Consider the following 22,204-nt stretch of genomic DNA (forward strand, 5'->3'; position numbering starts at 1 on the left):
TATGAATGTCATTTTGATTAATTCTAATGTAAGCATATATTTTCTGATCTCATCCCTTATACCTATCGACATGTTTGTTTTCGTATAATTTCTAATTTCCAATGCACTAGGAAACCTTATAGGAGATTGTCATGTAAGAGTTGAAGTTATCAACCTCACTTGTTTCTTAACCAAATCCAATGCTATTGTTTTCAAATCATAGAAATAAGATGATAGTTCAATATCTATTCCTAAGGATATTGTTCTCTTTAAAGATTTGTCTAATGTTTTCATGATTAGTGAATTGATCTATCAATGCTTTCTCTATGATCATTCCTTAGTACAATAATTGACCAATCTAAAACTATCTTTAATTATGACAATTTTACTCTACTTTAGAAAACTTAGAATGTAAGCAAACAAGAAATAGTCTTATTAATTTGATTTTTATCAAAATAGAATTGGAAGTGAAATTTAAATTATTAAATAGACACAAAGTCATCACTAATTATGATCAAACACATAAATTTATAAAATTGGTCAAAACTAAAGATATATATTTGAAAATAAATATACACATTAATAAAAGTTTAAAAAAGAAATAAAGAAATAATTCTAATACCTTTTATGTATAAAAATGACTAAAATAAAATATTAAAAATATATCTCAAACATAAATTAAAAAATATGCACTATAAATTTAAAAGAAAAATATACACTTTTCTTCTCTAAAATCACATCATGTAGACACTAAATGATGGCCATTCTGAAAGATGAATTTAATGTGACAATTATAAATGGGTGGTGCATATTCCCTCTCATTAAAATTTGAAAATGAAGTTAAGGTGTCATTCTTTTTTAAAAGAAGGTAATGATTGATGGAGGATCTTGAGAATATTCTAAATTTAATAGATAAAATAATCATACAATAATTCGAAAACAAAACGAGCTTTCATTTAACCAACCAAATAAATTTCTTCGGGATTCCATTATTACACTCTTAGCTAATGCTCACGTTTCATACGATCTCTAATTTTGTTTTAAGTGAGTTTTATAATATTTTTAACTTACTCCTACAAATTAGGTAAAGAATATAAAAACTTTAAAAACCAATGTTCACGTATCTATTTAAATTTAGTAATTTAATAATAAACACCTTTTCCATCAATCTTTTTATTTAAAATATTATACATTGAAATTTAACTTTTTTTCAATAAATTTCTATTGCTTACCTAATTGTATGTCATAAGTACTTGTAAATAGTATTAATTTTATTTTTATTTTTTTATAGGTAAATTGCTATATATTCATTATTATATTTGTTGAAATTATTTATTATTGTATTTGTCGTATTGCAATCACTTGTACATAAGTGATTAATTTTTCCTACTTTTTTATAATTAGTTTAATCATTTGATTATTTCTAATGTTTATATTTCAAATCTTAATTTCTAAAATCATGAAAAATATTTTACTTTAATTTGATTGGCTTATATATTTTGAGTCTTATAGGAGCGGATTTAGGAAACACTAAGAATGAAATATATATATAATATGAAACAAATAAGACAAATGAAACCCATTAAACTTATTGAATAATTGTTTTAGCTCTAATAGTTACATATTATAAATTTAAAAATATTTTTATGTTAAGAACTATTATTTTACACATATTCAAAGATGTATGTAGTTTGAATGATAATTTTTTTAATCTTAATAATTTAAATAAAATAAAGTGAATTCTAACATTACACTCATATGATAATTTTAAATATATATATATATATATATATATATATATATATATATATATATAATTTTTTTATTAGAAATTATTTTTCTTCAAACATTTAAATATGTATAAAATAGCTTTTTAATCTTAAACAAATATTGATTAAATTATGTTAAAATACCATTACAACTCAATATTTTTTAACTATTAGATTTTTTTTATTTTAAACTATTATAAGTTACCTCAACTCACTATTTTCTAACTATTAAACTTTTAATCATAAACTATTACAACCTTCCAACAACTACAAGCCACTACGCAACACTTGTTATATATTAAGTTCGAATAGACTAGTATCCAACACAATTTACATAGAAGACTAACTATAAACTCTTGTCTTAAATAATATTAATTATTTTATTCTATATAAATGTTCAAGAGTTATTTTTATCATTATTTCATTTTAATAATTTTTTTTAAATAGTATAATTAGATAAATAATCACTAAATTTATATTTTAAAAAAACACATTTCCATCAATCTCTTCTATATACATTATAATTCAACATATTTAATAATTTTTTATTGCTTATCTTATTGTATTTCATAAGTGCTTGTAAATAATATAGTTATAATTGTAGGCTTTTTCCTAAAATAATATTAATTATTTTATTCTATATAAAACTTTCAATTATTTTTATCATTATTTCATTTTAATATTTTTTTAAATATTACTATAGTTAAAAAAAAAAATATTATTACACTATTTTTTTTTAAAATATATTATTATTAAATATTTTTTATAATTTAAAAAATACATCAAATGATAACTTTTATAAGAAATAGTATAGGTCTTATTATTCATATTTTAAAATGAAAGATTAAAAATAGTTTATACAATTTTATTTAATTAATATTTTTAATAAAAATATTATTAATATTTTTCTTCTTATGTAACTCAAAATATTGTAAATTCAAATATTTGTATTTATATGTATGTTTTCATATTAGATCTCCTTTTTCTTATAAGTATAATTTTTTTGTCTTTTAGAATTACAGATAAGGAAGAGCTAGAAGAAGAAAATGATCTAGGTTCAAAAAAAAAAAATTCTAGATACAAATCATACAAACTTTCCATTATACATGTGGGGTAATGGTTGATCAATTTAGAGACTATCCATTAAGAACTAGTAAATCCTTTATTTTCACAAGATAAAGTACAGTGTTAAAATTTCTTGTGACTAGCCTCTTAGCTTTGTTCTGTTGGCAAGCATAAGAAGTCATTTGAACATGCTTTCTAGCTTTGTCCCTCTACTCACAAAACTTGGTCTACAACCATTGTCTTCCTCTATCTCTTAATGATCTTTGGATTCATTTTTTTGGGATGTTATTTTATTTGGTCAAGAATTGTTTCTAAGAATCTAATGGTTGAATCCTATTAAATAAGTATCGCAAAACATAAACACAAACTTGGATGTTTAGTTTTCTTTTTACTACAAGTTATCCCTCGAAGTCAATGTTCAATTTCTTTAACATTTCCTATAGATGGTGACTTTCTTGTGCCTAATGTAAGATAGCCTTCAAGCACACAAAAGTCTCCTATTTGAGTGAACAACTCAAGCAACCTTAAACAACTAAACCATTCTAAGACTAAGAGCATTCATAATGATCATCATACTACTATCAAACGAAAAAAAAAGGAATGAAAGTTGAAAAAATCCATTCTAGAGTTTAAATACTAGTTATTACTAATTTACACATAAACCTTGATACTTTCACTAATCATTATTTGACTAAATATCTTATATTTTCAAATATATTTGTGCTTATCATAATTAACATAATAGCTTTTGATATACTAATATATTATTAATTTTTATTTAACTAAAAATATTGTTAGATCTTTTTTATGCTAAAATGTTTTATTCAAAGCTTACACTTCTAAAATTGTTTAGCCCTTATCATTATACACAAATTCATTTATTAAGACAATCTTCAACAATTTATTTAAATCTAGTTTAACTCTTATATGCTAGACAAAACTGGTTAAATAAATGAATCTCTTCATCATCTTTTTATAAATTATATTAAAAAATCCTCCAAAATGTATAGATTTGGCAATCTTTTTAAACAAAAGTTTACCTTTCATAAGTTTTTTTTAAAAAATTAATAGTCAAAATCTAACATATATGTTAAGACTCACTTTTAGTTTGTTGAAGCTACGTTCACAAGAAATACAAAAATTTTTGTTGAATGTGTCAACTTGATAACATCAAGGATGTACCTAGAATAATGTTGTTGCCTTCAAATTTCTAGATTCGATTGTGTATGGTTTTTTTACATCAACATTTCGAATCATACTACATGATCCATCATCAGGATGCTAGAGACAAAAGTTGGAGAATGATATATAAATTTCATCATATAATGTGTCAAGTTATTATTGTTGTATGAATAAGTAAACTATAATTGTAATCTCATCTTTTATGGTTAGTCATTGTCAAGTGTATGAATAATTAAAGTTTCATATTAATCGAACATTTCTTTTAAAGTTAAAGTTGATGGGTATCCACTCAACCAACTTCAATGAGAACATCATCCTATGAGATCTATTAGATTTCCACAATCCATGCTAATGCTTTTAAATTTTTGGATTTGATTTTGTATAGTTTTTTTACATCAATGTTTCAGATCATACTACATGATCCATCATTAGGATGCTAGAGAGTATGATGGATCATGTAGTATGATCCAAAACGTTGATGTAGAAAAACTATACACAATCGAATCCAAAAATTTGAAAGCATTAGCATGTATTGTGGAAATCTAATAGATCTCATAGGATGATGTTCTCATTGAAGTTGGTTGAGTGGATACCCATCAACTTTAACTTTAAAAGAAATGTTTGATTATTATGAAACTTTAATTATTCATACACTTGACAACATTTGACTAATCATAAAAGATGATATTACAATTATATTTTACTTATTCATACAACAATAATAACTTGACACATTATAAGATGAAATTTATATATCATTCTCCAATTATTTTTACTTAACAATAACTTAACACCACAAAGCATAGAACAATTATTCCCACACACCTATAACTTAAAGAATACTCCCAATCTAGAACAAGACAAGGACAAAATAATACAATTAAATCAATGCCCAAAACAAAGTGTTGTCCAAGTCTTTAATTTGTTGTAAAGTTCAATAGATTTTTATGAGCCAACTAGGAATGTAGTCTTTAGTCTTTAGATTGTTTTTATCCTGATGTGATGCTGACATGACTGATGTGACACTGACATGACACACCCTCCCGTACCACATGTGATATGCTACCACATGAGTTAGAGGCATGTTGACAATTTGGATTACTTTATCACATTAGGTAGAAGAGGTGGGGAAATTGAATCTTACATCTTAATTTTTAAAGGACTAGAGGTGGCCTAATGTAAACAACTTTCACATTCTTCAATTCAAAGCTACTTATAAATTTCTTATACAAAAACACAACTTGATCAATGACCCAAAAAAAATGGCATGTTTCTCCTTTTCAAATACCAAGTGAATGTACTTCATTATTCACCTATACACGTATAAGATAATTTCCAAACCCCAATTGAGCACACTATAAACTCTTACACTCTAAACTACTAATTAGCAATTGAAGTAAATTGTTGTGAATATTGCCTTAACTTTGTTATTTTTGCGAGGATAAGGAATCGTTTGAGCATTTTGTCTAACTTTGTCCCCCTACTCACAAAATTGGTCTACAAAACTTTGTCTCTATCTATCTCTTCATGAAATTTGGATTTAAGCTTTTCTGAAATGTTGTTTGATTTTGTCAAATATTGTTTTTAAGAATCTAGTTGTTGAATCCTATTAAAGAAAAATCTTAAAATATTAATGAAAAATTGGATGTTTAGTTATCTTGATACAAGTTATCCACATGAACTTGATATTCAATTTCTTTAATCTAACATTTCTCTATAAATCGTGTCTTTGTTGTGCCTATTGTAGAATATCCTTCAAGTACATAAAGCTCTCCTAAATAGGTATACAACATTAAGAAGTAACTTAACCAACCAAAACAATATAAGTAGTTGTACATTTATTATATTCACCATACTACTAATCAAATTATATATATATATATATATATATATATATATATATATATATATATATATATATATATATATATATATTTATTTATTTATTTATTTATTTATTTTTATTTTTATTTTTGGTTATAGAGTATGAATTCAAGTCATTACCAATTTACACGTAAACCTTAATTCTTCCACTAATCTTTGGTTACCAAAAAACTTATATTTTAATTATGTTTATCATAACTAACATTTTTGTAAGGAAACTCAGGTACGAAAACAACTTCCTACACTAATCTCTTAAGGAAAGCATTGTGCAAATTCCTATTAAATCCTTACAATTTCATATTCGATATTATGTTAACAATAATATTGTAGTCAACCATGAATACAGAAAATAGATAGAGAAAAAACACATAAACACAAAGATATGTCGGTGGGGGAAAACCTTTTGGTAAAACAACCCCACCCCTCCAAAACCTGCATGATGTATCATCTTCAACACAAAGGTTACAATACACTTGCAATGCAAGTTCTTTTAGGACACGAAAGCCAAATCCAATAGCAACCAACAATACACTTTTTCACTCTCTATCATCTGCAACCCTAAAAATGCTTATATCATGCGCTTTCCATTTTTAGGGCAACTCCCAAAGAACAACTGTATTAGGGTTTTACCATTCTCTAGAAAAGTGGGAACCAAAAAAAAAATTCGAAACCCCATGCGCTAGATGGAGATTCAAGTGTATAGTACTCAATGATCAATTGCCACATGTCTTCACGTCTTCACCCATCATCAAATCTTCCAAAGATAGCTCTTATGCATCATAGGAATATGTCATAATCGTTTCAGCGATGATGTCCTTACACACAATTCAAGATGTTGACACATACAAGTGGAGTGACACATCAACATGCCAACTAGACATGTACACTCACACTTAATTACATTATTTGTAAAAAATACATTTACAAAACAAATAATAAGAAAAGGAATTATCCAAGGTTGAGACACCTTATTCCTAACAAATTTTACTTCTATATTCTAATATTTTAACAAGTTGATTTAATTTAATAATATTGTTAAATCATTTTTTAAGGTGTTAAAACCATATTCTCAAACCTCAACCTTCTAAAATAGTTTCATCCCTACCATTATACAAAATCTCACTTATTAAGAAAATAAATGTAAATATAAATGTAGCTTAATCTCTTATATGCTAGATAGAACATGTTAAAGAAATGAATCTCTCCATTATCTTATCAATAAATTATGTAAAAAAATTGTCATAATGCAAAGGTTTGATTGAATTTGATAGGTTCACAATAAAATACTAGAAAAAAGTGTGTCCACTTGATAACACGAAGGATGTGGCTATGATCATGTCCTTTTTAAAGTTGGTTGGGTGGATACTATCAACTTTAATTCTTAATTGAAAAAAGTTTTGATTATTGATACACTTGAAAATGACATCGTCATAAAAGATGAGACCACAATTGTCAAATAGTTATTCATACACCAATAAAAACTCAACACGTTATAAGATTTGAGTAGTATCATTCTCCAAATATTTATACTCAACAATAATTTGACACCACAAAATAAGGAAGAAAAAAAAAGTGCAATCACATTGTTGTCTAGTCTTTAGTCTATAGTGAATGGTTATAAATGAGTCAATTAAGAATCTAAATCTTGCTAAGTACAAGGCTCCAAAATCATGAGAGATGAGATCCAGATTGTGATCCATACAAATTTGGTGGAATAAATAACCCTCAAATAATTTTTTTAAAGTGATCAATAATGCTAGACCTTATTACATCATACCCTCATACCTATAAGAAACTATCACAATTCGAACCAAGCTTCCAACCTCTTCATCGTTTAGTATTAACCAAAGATTGAGTAGCTAACTAAACCAAATTGATATAAAACCCTCCATCAAAAATACAAAAACTATTCACTACTTCAGATCATCTAAAATATTAAAAATTCCCATAAAAGAGACTTAATTGTTTAGGAAACACAAACACAAAAACCCAAAGTCAAACTACAAAGAAATTTGGAACCATCCCATTCCCTTGACAAGATCTACGCTAGTGTTTTGAATACCTACTTTTAACTTTTATTTCTTGTGTTTGAATCAATGATTAGGGCTTTGGCGTCACGTAAGAATCCACGTTCAACACGTGATGCTTCTGGATATTATTGATACCGTCTTGAAAGAATGACCAGAACCTTGTTGCGTGCTTTTTGAGCTCATTAAAATGCCACGTCATGTCCGGCCACTGGGCATGGGACAAACACTCTTGTTTTCCCATTATGCAGCTGATCTTTTCATGGGTCTCTACGAATATCTTGGGCAGACAAGACAAGACTGTAAATTGTTACTTCTTGCTGACATGGCATGTTACAAGTTACTACTATTCTCTCTGTAATTAGTAATGAATGAAGCCTTCTACTTTCAAATTCTTTATCACAAGCTTCTTAATCAAATTTGCACTTTTCTTTTATTGATACCCACTACAAAAGATAATCTGCTCTTTTTTCTGTTGATCCTGCTGAAAATGATAACCATTATGGTGATCATCTTTGGCGAGCTTTCACTTTAGATGAGTGGATTCATAAAAGAAGAGGAATCAGTATCTTCCATATCCTCTCAAAAAAAAAAGTGTTTTTTGAGCTTATCCTTTTCTCGCCATGAATTTCTTTTAGCTTTTCAAAACTTATATCAAATTTTTGATGTTACTTGAAGTTGAGGATATTGGCATGAGATTATATGATTATACTATAGCATGATAGTGCTTTGACTGTACTTTCTATTCTGATGACTCTTTTATTATTAAAACAAATATTATATAATGATAAAGGATAAGTCATGCTGAGGTTATATTATATGTAACGATAATGGATGAGTTTCACTTATGGATTGTGTTTTTTAATGTTAGTAATATCTTATTAGCCAATAGGCTGAAGATTTAAGGAATTTAATGCAGAGGTGAGAAATTTTCAGCATTAAATCAGTACATATGTATAAGCAAAAATATGTTTGTCATCATTCTTTCTCACTCCAAAATTGTCAAAGCATAGTTTAGATTCAATTTCTTCTTATAATGTCAATTTCTCTTGTTCCCAACATATTCAAATCTTAAAATGATGTTGTTAGTGTTTAAAGTGTGTTTACTCAGTCAATTTGTCATTGTGCATATTTATGATATGTTTTATTTATCTTCAAAATAAATTTAAAGACATTTTTCTTAAAAAATTGAATATTATTTTCAGTTGATTTATCATGATAAATATGAATTATGTGCCATGTTTATTGTGAAAAGAAATTCTAATCGTCTGTATTTTTAAGATTCAGCATTGTCCATATTTATTTTGGAGCAATTTAGTTAGGCTGGTATGATTTGTCTGCACTTGTAGAACATTGGTGATGCAGTTGTCATAGCCCAATTAAGCACAAGTAGACTAACAGTGATCTTGATCACATGTTAAGGTTTAACGGTTAAGCCTGGGATTCTTCCCCCTGAATGATCAAGGTTTGATTTCTTCAGTCTTGGGCAGCCTGGACGAACAAGGAATCCATCAAACTGAACCTTATTTCATTCTAATATAAATAAACCTTGTTTCATCTCAGTATAAACAGAATCAAGGCATGATTATTAAAGGAGAGTGATAAAGCTCTTTCCACAATCCTAAACACCTCCCTATCCACAGAGGAAGAAATCTTTAAACACCTTTTAATGTTGTTTATTTCAATCAAAATGCTAGATGCCAAGCAATGTCTAAAACTTTCAACTAGCAACAATGCACCAGGTAACATCTAGAGGCCTTTGATATTTCCTTTGGTCTTAAAGGGGTTTTGATTTATAAGAACTAAAGAGATCTTGTCCACTGTCCACACATAATTTGCTGCTCAGATGACATGTTGAGAAATCTTCACCGCCATTCTGTGTATTCCATCAGATCGACCATCTCGGCTGTATTGCCTAATATAAAAATAAATGTTTCACGTCACATCAAAATCATGGTCGAATGGCATTTGCTGAAGTCTGAGTATGTTTTCACCATTACACTTCAGACCTTGTAAGTTATTCCACTTTCAAATACCATGGTTAACTTTGATAGTAGCTGATACATATCCATTCTATAGCATCCAACAATTCTGCGACTGTAAAGCTTGATCAAATAACACAAAGACAGAGTCACTTCATGGCGCATACCCATTTGCATTGCAATTTCAAATAGTCCACAAGTTAATTACATGATTATAGCTCAAGAACTGCACAATGTTCCACTTTCCGTTCACAGATCAGGATGAATCTTGAGTACTGAGAAAATTTAGATCTCCAAATAGTCTAGAAAATTGAAGGCTCCACAATTTCTTTTGGCCGTCACTCTTTCAGTTCCCTGTAGTACCTCTTAGAGCACTACCATAGAGCATGGAGACATAGGCGATGCCCAAAAATATGTCCTGTGATTCCTCATTGTAGAATAGACAGTTCTACATGTAAACATGTCAAGCATTTGATTGAATTTACTAGCACTAGGTGCCACTACTTCTTCTGAAGGAAAAGCATTGACCAAAACAAGAAAACCGCCTCTTTGTTCTTGCTGTTGCAGCTATGCTGTCATCCTCTGATGAACTTCCTCTCAACAGCCTAAAATTAGGTGATCCATTCAGAGATTCGGCGCTCCTTGTTGACACTAGTAGAGGCTGTGGATGTCCAGGAAGAATACAGAGGAAGGTATTCAATAATCGGATGATCTGTCCAAAGCATGGTCGGATGTTTGGGTCCTCAGACCAGCAAGACTGCAGAATAAATGCCAGATCCTCATGTAGGTCTTCAGGAAGATTGGGTCTCACTTGCTGACACATTAACATCAATAAGATAATAATCAGATTCAAGCATTAATGTGTTAAACCCATACACATTTAAACACTAAAATGAAAACACCTAGCATGTATGGGAGAGGTTTTGCCCTTTTAACTAAAATGCTCCCATAAGACAGGTAGCCAATTAATTCTATCCAATTTCACCCAGTCCATAAGGCCGTCAGACAAATCTAAAACCTAGCATTAAATGCTTAGTCAATTCCATGGCAAAGTGTCTCTTTACCTTGAAAGCTGCTGCATATGCTGCCTGCAAGTGTGTCATACCCTCAAAGGGCATGCGATTAGTTATCAACTCCCAGAGAACAATGGAAAAGCTATAGACATCGACCTTAAGGTTGTAATGCTTTTTCTCACCATGTCTTAAAGTTACAGTACTGTACAGCTGCACCAAGTAAAACTTAGTTACCAGTTCCAACTTGGGTGGATTTTATACATAAATCTGGCAGCACTATATGCTATCCAAAAAGAACTTAGAAGAGATTCAAATGACATTCCAAACCTCGGGAGCCATCCAGCGATATGTTCCTGTTTCTGCAGTCATCATCTCTGTCAGAGATTCTTCCCTTGCGAGGCCAAAATCAATTAGCTTGACAGATTTTTGATCTTCCGTAAGCAGCAAGTTGTCTGCAAACATCAGTTTCAGTCAAATCAGAATGGTAGATGTTCCTTAGTAATTAAATTGTAGTTTAGTTGATAAACTACAAGCAAGCTTTTCAATTTATTATTTTATTTTATTTTATTTATGAGAGCAACATTATATTGATTTAATGCTATACATTTATTGCAGCATCTCATTCAATGTGCTCCCAAGGAGTAATTTAGGTCAAAGCTCCCTCTTTCTTGGGATAATGTTTCCAGGCACATGAAACTATGAGGCCAACTGCATGCTAATCATGGGCAATGATAATTTGCAGTTTGAAAGATGTATACATTTTTAAGGAATTTGTAGCGGCTGTTACTCAGGAGAGAGGCTAGCTTAGAATCTGTCATTTAGATGCTTCCAATGAACTATTTAATTCATTCAATCAACTTTTGCAAGTGCCTTGACAATGAGTAAATATATCAAAATTTAACCTTATGATAGATTACCCTTAAAAGAACCAACATAACTTAAAATCAGGTATGTCCTCTGCCATGAGAAATCTGTAAGACCGTCTTAATTGAACCACAAGGCAACGTGGCTGGACAATTTAAGAGTATCACTGGCTGGAGATATATTTAAGCTTATTGTGGAAGAAGTCAAAATGAATCTGTTTTTCCTAAATCTCTGATTTTACTGATCCTGTTATCCAGATCTGAATGGAATCATGGTCAGCTTTCATTCCTTCTAGATGAAAAGGGGCGGGCCAGGTAAGGAGAGATAAATTTATGCCAGAGTTTGATCGCTGAAATGAATTAACAACATATGTCAGCAACTAAATGGTAAAGAAAAAAAGGAATACTATCTACCATATGGAAAGGTGCAAGGAGTGTCATCGAAAATGGCCTAAACTGTGAGAAACTGGTCTCTAGTAAATGGAATTTGTTGATTTCTTTCTGAGTTCTTTTCCCATCTTCCAAATTCTACTAGGGGTCAATATTTCACCTCCAAAGATCTACCATCTACATTTCACATTCAGGAACATATGAAGTTCTTTAACACACAATATTATGAAATAAGGTATGCTATTGAGCGAAAATATAGAAAAAGCTAACATTTTTAAGTTTCTAGGAAACATTTTACATTATAATTTAATATGATTTTTCTGCTTACAGGTTGAAATGATCTAGCAGTAGCCACCACAATTCTGAGATATTTATGGTTTTGCATAATGATTAAAAAACAGTATAAAGTTTTCCTATTTCCTCTTATGGATCTAATCTATTTAACTGCAAAATAGGTTCCAATAATCTAGCATTAGCTAACACAATTTTGAGATATTTATAGCTTAGAAGAATGATACAATTCAGAAACAAGTTTCCCTGTTATGAATCTATTCTTTTATAGCAAACAAGAGTGCACTGCTAAACAGGTTCAAATGATCTAGCAGTTACCAACATGGCATTTTTCCCCATATGGATCTAACAATGGACCCTACTCAGTCCAGTTATGATCATAATGCACATGGAACTGTATGATTGCATAAGCTCCATGAGAAGCAGCTGATCATAAATTTACCAGCAAGATTCAGCATTGATACACATCAAAAATTCAATCGTTAAGGAACGGAAAATTCTAGTTAAGAAAGAGTGCTGTATAATGATGGCATTTAGCTTCATGCCATGCATTGAACTTTTGTTACAGAAATGTACAATAGAATGTGTGTGTGAAAGCAGCCTACATACTTCGATAACAGCTAGAAGCCAAAGCTCTGTGTGTGTGTGTGTGTGTGTGTGTGTGTGTGTGTGTGTGTGTGCGCATGCGTGTGTGCATGCATGTGCGCGTCTGCGCGTGCATGTGTGCGTGTGTGCGTGCGTGTGTGCGTGTGTGCGTGCGTGCGTGCGTGTGCGTGTGCGTGTGCGTGTGCGTGTGCGTGTGCGTGTGCGTGTGCGTGTGTGTGCGTGTGTGAACATCCATGACAGTGAATTTATCATTTTGGGTAGACCAGAGTATAATATAGTTTGTTGAAATCAAACATCTTCAATCCATTCTAAGAGCCATGACGAAGATACATGCTCTCAAGGTGTTCCCCTGCTATTGTCTAGGGAGCACTTAGCAGGATAAATAATACCAAGTGAGGGAAAAAGAAAAAGCCTTCAATCATGTCCATAGCCATGTTTAGCACTGAATATAGTAGATTTATTGCAATCAAATTTTAATTTGTTACAAATCAATGAATTCAAATTTCCTTATGCATCCTTCACAGACTCGGAAAACAAGCAAACCTATGAAAGCAAGTAAAATAGCATTTCATAGAATCAAAAAACATATAGTTAGGAGCAAGGCTAATCAGATTACCAGGCTTTAGATCCCTGTGAATAATCCCATTGGCATGTAAACAGTCCATGGCTTGTGCAATATCAAGAGCAAAACTTATTGCAATGTGAAGATCTATTCGATTGGGGCGCAAATTCATCATGTACTTCCGTAAAGACATGCCTGGAAGCAATTCGGTGACTATCACATTGAATGGATGATTACATGCTCCAATGAACTACAATCAACACCATGTGTCAGTCTTTCACCCATCTAATGGAGTGCACTGAATATTAAAACTACCTGAAAGTAAAAACTTAAAAAAGAGTACCCAAAATGTAGTATTTTAGAAACAAAAACAATTAACCTCTGTGCCAAACAAAACTAATTTATTTTCATTGAAAGATTTTGGAAAAAATCAAACCAAGAAATAAGTAAAACAAGAATGATCAATCAACTACCTTAACAAGGTTCTTATGCTGTACTCTAGACATCATTGTAACTTCTCTTTGAAATCGTGCCTCGAGTTTTTTCTCATCTTCAGGTGTGTCACCCCTGTGCAGTATTTTGACAGCAACATTCTCATCTCGGTACCTAAGAAGGGCAAACAATCCAGATTAGCAAAACATACTCATGATATGGTCAGCATATTTCAATATTTGTAGTTAGTAATCATACCAAACAACTTTACAAAACCCATAGGTTATCAAAAGGGCAATAAAAGAGAATAAAGAAAACACCACCTTCACCTTAGTACAAAATCGAATCGGTACAAACCCGCCACAACCTACAAGTTTTTTTGACCTTAAGATTAGAGACTTAGTTTATATTCTGTAGACTCTCAAAACAAACACGAAATTTATTAAAGATTATAAAAGGATCCAGAAATATTCTTCTGTAACCTGTAATCAGACCAGAAGAACTTAGAGCACATTCTATATGAACCTTAAGTGGCAAACAAGATGTAAAGGATTAAACGCCTAATTATCTGTTAATTTTCAGTCGGATGAAGATAACAGAAATAATCTTGCATTTTCTTAAACTGCAGGTTGAGTATCATTTCCGCCCTAATGGTTTCTGAGATCTTTAAGGTAACGCTTGGAAGAATTTCTGAAAAAGTGAAGTTCCAGTGGCAAATTGGACACAAAAAATTTCCAGGGCTGTAAAATGAATAGGAAAGAACCTAAAGGGTATGTAAACTTAGCCAGCGCAAACCCAATATTTAAAGATATTATGACGATAAAAAAGAAGAAACTCATTGCCTTAACCTATTCTGACTTAGAAGAATTCGAGAGAAGAAGAAAAGCTCTCAGCAGCAATTGATAGTCCAAAATGAAACCGGATTAGATTATACACCATAGCAGATGTTAACATAACTTTTATTTATCCACTCTATAAGTCCTAAAGTTTTCAACAAGAAGAGTTCTGTGCCCTCAAAACAGAAGTTTCACTTTCCATCTTGTGCATTAAATGAAATGAAAGGAATCCCAACAGCCAGAATAAAATGCATTCGGAGAACTCAAATTCGGCAGCTTGTTGCGATAATGGCTTTTGGGTATTTTTCTAATCAGAAAATTCACACATCTGCGGACCAACGGAGTGTCGCAGAACATTAATAAAAATAATAGAATTTGAAGAAACAAAAACTTCTTGGACCTAAAGCATTAACACTTCTCAAAAAGAGTCAGAGTTGAGGAAATTAACACTTCTGCATGATGCGAGAATAAATAACAATACCAGTCATTCAGAGACAAAAGTTTTCATACCCAAAGCATAAACACCTTTAGGAAGATTTAGGTTTAGAGTTAGTACATACTTTCCCTGATAGACCTTCCCATGGGCACCTTCTCCAATCTTGGAGCCAATATATAGCAACTGTGGGTCTATCAACAGGTGTTCAGCCAGCTTAAATTCAGAGACGGAAGAAGCTGGGAGGCCTTCTTTTGACCTGTCTGGTAGTACCTGAGACTTCTTTCCAGATTGCTTGCACAAGAGGAATTGTTCTTCTTCCAGATTCATGTCTTTCTGTACCTAGAAAATCCTAGAAAATCTTCACTCTCACATTCAAAGACTCAAACTCTGAAACTTCCATAGCTCAAGGAGAAGAAAAACAAGAACCCAATTCGGAAATGTCACAGAATCTCATATTTTACATACACGTATCGTCAGAGACCTTATGTGGGTATTGGCTACAATGCATGAACAAGGTATCTTCAATGTTAGGATGTGAGGATTAAGGCGAATTAACTGCCCAACTTTCGAACTCCCAAACTTCCATAACTAAATAAGAATAACGAGAGCCCAATTCAGGGCCAGGGACGCGAATAACTTCATTTGCATTTACAAATACCCCAGAGAATTTTAAGCGGGCAGCGTCTAGAAGACTTGATCGGGGTAGGCTTTTTGTTGTTATAGAATGTGATTAGACATTATTAGAACAAAGGAGCTTAACTATAACTACCTAGATCAATGTTCAATTATTCCTCTGTCATAAGCAACCTAGAAAGTATTGTGGGTTAACTGAATAGGATTAATAGTTTAACAATCAATTACTGTGACTTGCTGAATCCCATCATCTTCCCCACTTTGAAATCCTCCCAATAGAAGGAAGGAGAATTATAAGGGATTTGAATGGCCATGAGACCTCCGCACACCTTCGATCTGGTTGGCGAATTTTAGTGGACTCTCACGTGGCATAGCATTTTGACAATATTTCATTACGTACGAGACCTTTGAATAAGTATAAGCGTATAAATTGGCCTATAGCGTAGTTTTCAAACCTCCAACATGGAGGGAAGAAAGCATAAAAGGGAATCATTTGACAATGTATGGATGCCAGGTCTGTAATTTGACGGTCACTCCTATCAATTATATGATTTTTTTTAATGATGGTTTGATAATTTTAATATGTTTATCTTAGTTTTATATTAAACATGGTACGTATAATATATATACAAATGTAAAATTAGAAAATGAATTATAATAGACAAATATAAATTGCTATTTGTGATAAATAGTATATGAAATTATAAATAATAATAAATATCAAATAAATTAAGAGCGATATCTGTATTTGAATTATTAAATGAATTATTCAATAAATCTAAATGTCACATTTAAGGTTTCATAAATATTTAGTCTGTTAATTGTAGTTTCAATGAAATAATTACTTTACAAAGTGTTTGAGAATGTATGAATTTCAAATGATTAAATTTTTATTTTCTGGAAGTAATTAGGAATGTATCTTGATATTAGGGGAAGAGCATCTGCAGCGAGGAGTTGTCTATATAAGCTTGTGACAAGATCAATTGTTTAAATTTAATAACTTAGACAAATAATTGTTATGTTTTTGTGTACATGATCTTCCAAGTACTAATTTTAAAGAAGTCTAAAAATTTATCAAACATAGTCGATCATTTTTTAGTTTTTTTGGTCGGTTGGCCCATTTGTGGGCCATTATTGGGACATTTAGGAGATTTGTTCACAAGTTTTGACACTTTTTAGTGCACGACTAGTTTTTATGAGTGAACAACTATTGGTGCATCTTGGAATGAGTATCAAATGACACTTTTAAATGGGTACATTTTGACCTTTCGATGCTTGATGATCTATATACATAGTTTCATTAGTACCCAAAAGTTGAAACCCTGGTTGTAAGAAGTTAAGTAACATATGAAAACTGAAAAATCCATTGAAATTAAATATACCATTTAGGAGATATGAGAGCACGAAGTTAGGGTGGACAAATACTAGCTTGCTTCCCCTAGTATATATTTTATATCGATCAAAGTTGGATTTGTAGCAAGTTCTTTTTTGATTAAGTGTGTTTGAGCTAAAGTAGTATTGAGATGGGCGACCTTTCAAGTAGGTCTAATGTTTTTCCCCAATGGACATTGCCTACATGCCAACCCTTTATATGAGCATTTATAACCGTTGACAAGTTACATTTCTCTTGATGGCTTGTATCTTGTCATTACGACAACCATGCATGATTCAAATTTTCACTTGTCATATTTTTGGTTTACCAAAGGATTGCACAAGAATTTGGCTAAGTATAGAAGAATAGGGACAATGTATAGGTCATGAATATGAATTCTTCGATATGGATGGGTATTGTTGAGTTTTAGTTGGCAAACATAGGAAAAGCTTCTATGAGGTATAATCTACCTTATTCCAACTTCAAGCAGTTGATGATATCAAATGATTGAGTTATGGTATTCTGAGTATCAATTTTCTAGTGTATAGAGATGAATAGTTACAAAGAGCTAGTAGATTGATCAACGATCCTATCTAATCAATGGATTGAATTGTTTTGGAGGTTGAGATGGTAGATCTGACTTAGTAGAAGAGATCTATGCTATGGTTCGAGGTTAGGATAAAATTTTGATTGAAGATGTAGTCATCACTTAACACATTATCTATTTTTTCTTGAGGTCGACCAATGATGAACATTAACTTATAAATGGATATATACAATCAAGTACTTTTTGTGTAGATTTAGGTCTGCGGTGGATTACAATGATCAAATATGATATAGTAGTGATTCATGCATACAAATATAACATGATTAGAGATTAGAGTGATAGATTGAGAAGAGATTTTCTGGGGTACCCACATGGAACTGCATTGGCATATTTGATGATATCTTCCAATTCCACTTTTACTTTTTGTGTAGATTTGGGTTTGCGATGGATTACAATGATCAAATATGATATAGCAGTGATAAATGCATACAAATATAACATGATTAGAGATTAGAGTGATAGATTGAGAAGAGATTTTCTGTGGTACCCACATGGAACTGCATTGGCATATTTGATGATATCTTCCAATTCCACTTTTGGGATTGTAGTTCACCTTGTTGTAATATGAGAAGTGAGATCTAGGCAATGTGCCTGAATACAAGTGCATTCTCCTTTTGTACTAAAACCTTTAATAGGGTTATTACTTCTAACAAAGAAATCATTTGTGGGTTCCATTCCCACTATGAATTTTCCCCTAATAGGTTTTCCATGATAAAATTTATGGTGTTATGATGTTGTGGATGTTTTCTTTGTGTTTTAGTTCTTTACTATCCATTTTTTTGGTTTGTGGTTAAGGAATCAGTTTAATAAGGTTAAAAAATGTAGAACATTGATTCACCCCCCTATATTCCTTGATACCAAACTGATTAAGGAATCAATTTAATAAGGTTTAAAATTATAGAACATTGATTCACCCCTCAAGTGTTCTTTAGAGCTTTGTGACTTTAAGGAAGTCTAACATATTGAGGAAGATCTTGATGGGTGATTCAATGGGTTCGATACAACAACTTTTGGTCACACTTGAAGATCTTGCTCAATCTAAGGAATAAGTCCTATATTTGAAGGAGAGACTCAAAGATGTTGAAAGATTCAATCAAAAATTGAAGGATCAACTAAAAAATCCTATGGAGAAAAGGAAAAATCATGTCAAACATTTAGTAGAAAGGGAGCAATGATGATTCATAATCCTTGAAGGAGAAATATGATGCATTGTTAGCAACAAATTATGCACCCCTATCTCAAAAATTTCCACTTCACAAATTCCAACATTCCTAAAGTCTCTTGGCCATTGTTTAGGCCAAAGTCATAATTTATGATGTTACATTGTCACAAATTATATAAACCCTGCAAGTCGCAACTACATCTTCAACACTTTCATGTTCATGTGACCTGACAACCTTGTTGCCATGTAGCCCCTTTTTTAAAGTTGATAGCTTTCGACCAAAGTTTCAAAACTTTGGGAAGTAAGCATCTACCCAATGGTGGATTTTTCAAAGCATAGTTATCATGATGTTATCTAGCATTTAATGAAGCAATCTTAGTGTAATATTGTTATGGGTCATCTTTTTGAATCAGGTGCAATGTACATCTTGTCATGAGGTGGTGAAGGACAAGGTTTAAATTTATCATGCACCACCCTCTTTAATAAGCTAATTGGAGTGGTTATAAATGAATTCCAAATTCATTCTTCAACCACCTTATTCTTTGATGATCATCTTGAAAGTTATGCCAACTACTAATTCTCCACTATTGAGATGGAAATTCCTATTCTAGAGGGATACAATAATGAAGATATCGAGCCTGTGTTCCAGAATGATCTTACAAAAATGAAAATGGAATAATTTAAGATCATCTCTAGTATGTTCACTACCATCTAAAATTTTAGAACCAACCACTCCTAGTATGAGAGCGACATTTTTGAGCTAGAGAGAGAAAAGGACCATGTTGAATTTGGATTTATATTGGCCGAAGTAGAAGAATAACCTTTATGATGGACCTTCTCAACCTATTGCATGTCAATGTTGATAAAGAGGAAGGAGTGGAAGATGAGTAAACACAAAAGTGGACCCCAATGGAATCTATGATGTTACCTTTTCTAGATAATGAAAACATGTTTGTTTCCATTTTCATTTTGTAACCATCACCATCAAAAGGGCTAGTTAGTGTTATATAGGCATAGTTCTTGTAAATAGAGAAGAAGGGTGGGGGGGAGGGGGGGTAGTGGAATAGAAGAATGACATAATTTTGGTGTAATTTTCCAATGTAAAGACTATGATCTTTTTGGAGTTTCTCATATGAATGCAATATCCAAATTTGTTATTGTCATTCTTTGGGCCTCAATTTTGATGCTTTGTGTGGATTATTTTCAAATAATTATCAAATGTGTGTTACATTATCTTTAAATAACGATCGATGAGAATTTCAAGATTTATCTCCCCAGTCTGCATTACAAAATTTTATATATAAATGAACTTGCTTCATTTATATCTATTATCTAACTTAGTATCTATTATCTAATTTAGAGATAGTTTATTTTATTGCTCAATTTGTGTGTTTTCTCCCTTCCTTCACTTTCTAGTTAAAAGTGCACTAAACTTTCATTCATTGCACATCTTACATGAGGTAGTTGTACCTCTAAAATTTAGAGATGGGTTTGGTGTAATTGTGTCTTCCATTTGTCTATTATGAGTGTGTTTATGGGCTTATAGGGTCATCCCAAACATTTGAATTTGGAGTGACAAAACATTCACCAACATGAATGTGAGCAGCTTTGGTGATGAAAATTAATAAGGTGATTGAAGAAAGGAAGAAAAATGAACATCTTGAGAAATCCTTGCATGATAGATCTGATGAGTATCACAAATTGAATTGTGAGGTTGGACAACTACAACTCGCTCTTGAAGAATCTATACATAATGAGAAAGAACTTGAAAGAATCAATGAAACTATTAGGAGTGAGCTTGATATTATGAATAAATTTAAAGAATTGTTAAAATTCAACTCAAAAAAGCTCGATGAACAACTTGAGAGTCATAGAACTAAAGGGAATACACAAGGTCTTGGTTGTGAAAAAGGAGACAGCTCTAGATCTGGTCAAAATAACTCATTTTCAAATGTACCATATTAAAATAGAAGCACTTAATTTTGAGACCATTTAGTTATCCTTAGTGTATTCTTGGTCCCTTTATCTTCTTTCAGTCTTTCTCAAATTTCTAGGTCATCATTCATTTCTATGTGTGACCCTTATAGGTGTTATTTTCTCAATTATTTTTGCACTTTCCTTGAGATCTCAGGGTCGCCTTTCCTTGGGATATCCTCAATTATAGGTTAACCTAGTTGACTTGTACCTAGAGGGATGTTGGTCTTGAGATCCAAGATGTCTTTGGTATTTACATTGTTTTATTTTATGCCCTTGTTGATTTATTTTGTTTTTTTATTAAATTAGTTTATTCCTTGTAATAATTGCATCTTGATTTAAGGTTGGTTCCTTATTTAAAAAATTCTCAATATATCTTTCCTTGAGGTCGGTTCCTTGAAATATATGTTTAGGGGTACTGCACTGCTTCGCCTATGGACTAAGCTCTTTCAATTAGTTATCCATAGTGTAAGTTTGATTTTCACCATGGTTTTTTCATGATTGGGTTTTCCACATAAAAAATGGTGTTTATGTTGTAATTATAATATCTTTTTATTGGAAGCTAGTTGGATAAAATAATTCATAACATTTTTTGGGGAAAAAATGTTTAGCTTTAGTGCTTGTTAATTCACCCCTTCTCAATATTCAGAGGCATGCTAAAAAGAAGAATCAATGCAACCTAACAAGGACCAAAATACTAAATCCCATATGATAGAATAATCACCATAACAATCATAATTAGTCAAATTATGATGCAAACAAATAAATAATTATTCAATAATTCAAAATAAACACGAGGCATCTACATATGTCATCTAAAATCATCACTATCAATCTCCATACATAAGTTTTAATACATATACATTTTTTTATGCAACATTGCTTAAATATAAGAAAGAACATGATTGTTCTTATACTTTTGTATCTTATTTGACATCAATGAGAATAAATTTTACATCAATTATAACACTTACTCATATTACAACAGGTTATTTATTTCCAACCATTAACCTCCAGTCATAGATCGTCCATCTCAACAATCTATAAACAACCATTCTTAAGGACTATTTAATACACAACCCTTAATAGAAAATTGTGTTTCTTGATTGAAAAATTTAAAATTGGTATTATTATATCAA

The 22,204-nt window shown here is 31.2% G+C and overlaps 1 protein-coding gene across 2 annotated transcripts; it reads right to left on the minus strand.

Moving 5' to 3' along the window:
* Nucleotides 1–9,413: 9,413 nt before the first annotated feature.
* On the minus strand, nt 9,414–16,192 carry LOC149551553 (serine/threonine-protein kinase STY13-like). Of its 2 annotated transcripts, none has more exons than XM_089787046.1 (6): nt 15,442–16,192; nt 14,087–14,219; nt 13,668–13,863; nt 11,229–11,353; nt 10,953–11,111; nt 9,414–10,702 (listed from the first exon to the last, which is right to left on the minus strand). In XM_089787046.1, exons 1-6 carry the CDS (start codon nt 15,642–15,644, stop codon nt 10,379–10,381), a joined length of 1,140 nt encoding a protein of 379 aa, XP_089643172.1. In that variant the 5' UTR covers nt 15,645–16,192; the 3' UTR covers nt 9,414–10,378. The 2 variants fall into 2 exon arrangements, with proteins under 2 accessions (XP_089643172.1, XP_089643173.1); XM_089787047.1 differs by lacking the exon at nt 15,442–16,192 and adding an exon at nt 14,375–14,393.
* Between the last annotated feature and the right edge of the window lie 6,012 nt (nt 16,193–22,204).

This window comes from Cupressus sempervirens, chromosome 6, assembly GCF_028749045.1.
Source record: "Cupressus sempervirens isolate cs-2001-9-10 chromosome 6, ASM2874904v1, whole genome shotgun sequence".
Lineage (NCBI taxonomy): Eukaryota > Viridiplantae > Streptophyta > Pinopsida > Cupressales > Cupressaceae > Cupressus > Cupressus sempervirens.

Excerpts from the sequence above, each read along its gene's own strand:
- LOC149551553 (XM_089787046.1), bottom strand. The coding sequence starts at position 15,644 with ATGAATCTGGAAGAAGAACAATTCCTCTTGTGCAAGCAATCTGGAAAG. Across the intron at positions 13,864-14,086 it reads AGCATAAGAACCTTGTTAAG|TTCATTGGAGCATGTAATCA; the intron begins GTAGTTGATTGA and ends TGTTGATTGTAG. Across the intron at positions 11,112-11,228 it reads ATCGCTGGATGGCTCCCGAG|CTGTACAGTACTGTAACTTT; the intron begins GTTTGGAATGTC and ends TACTTGGTGCAG.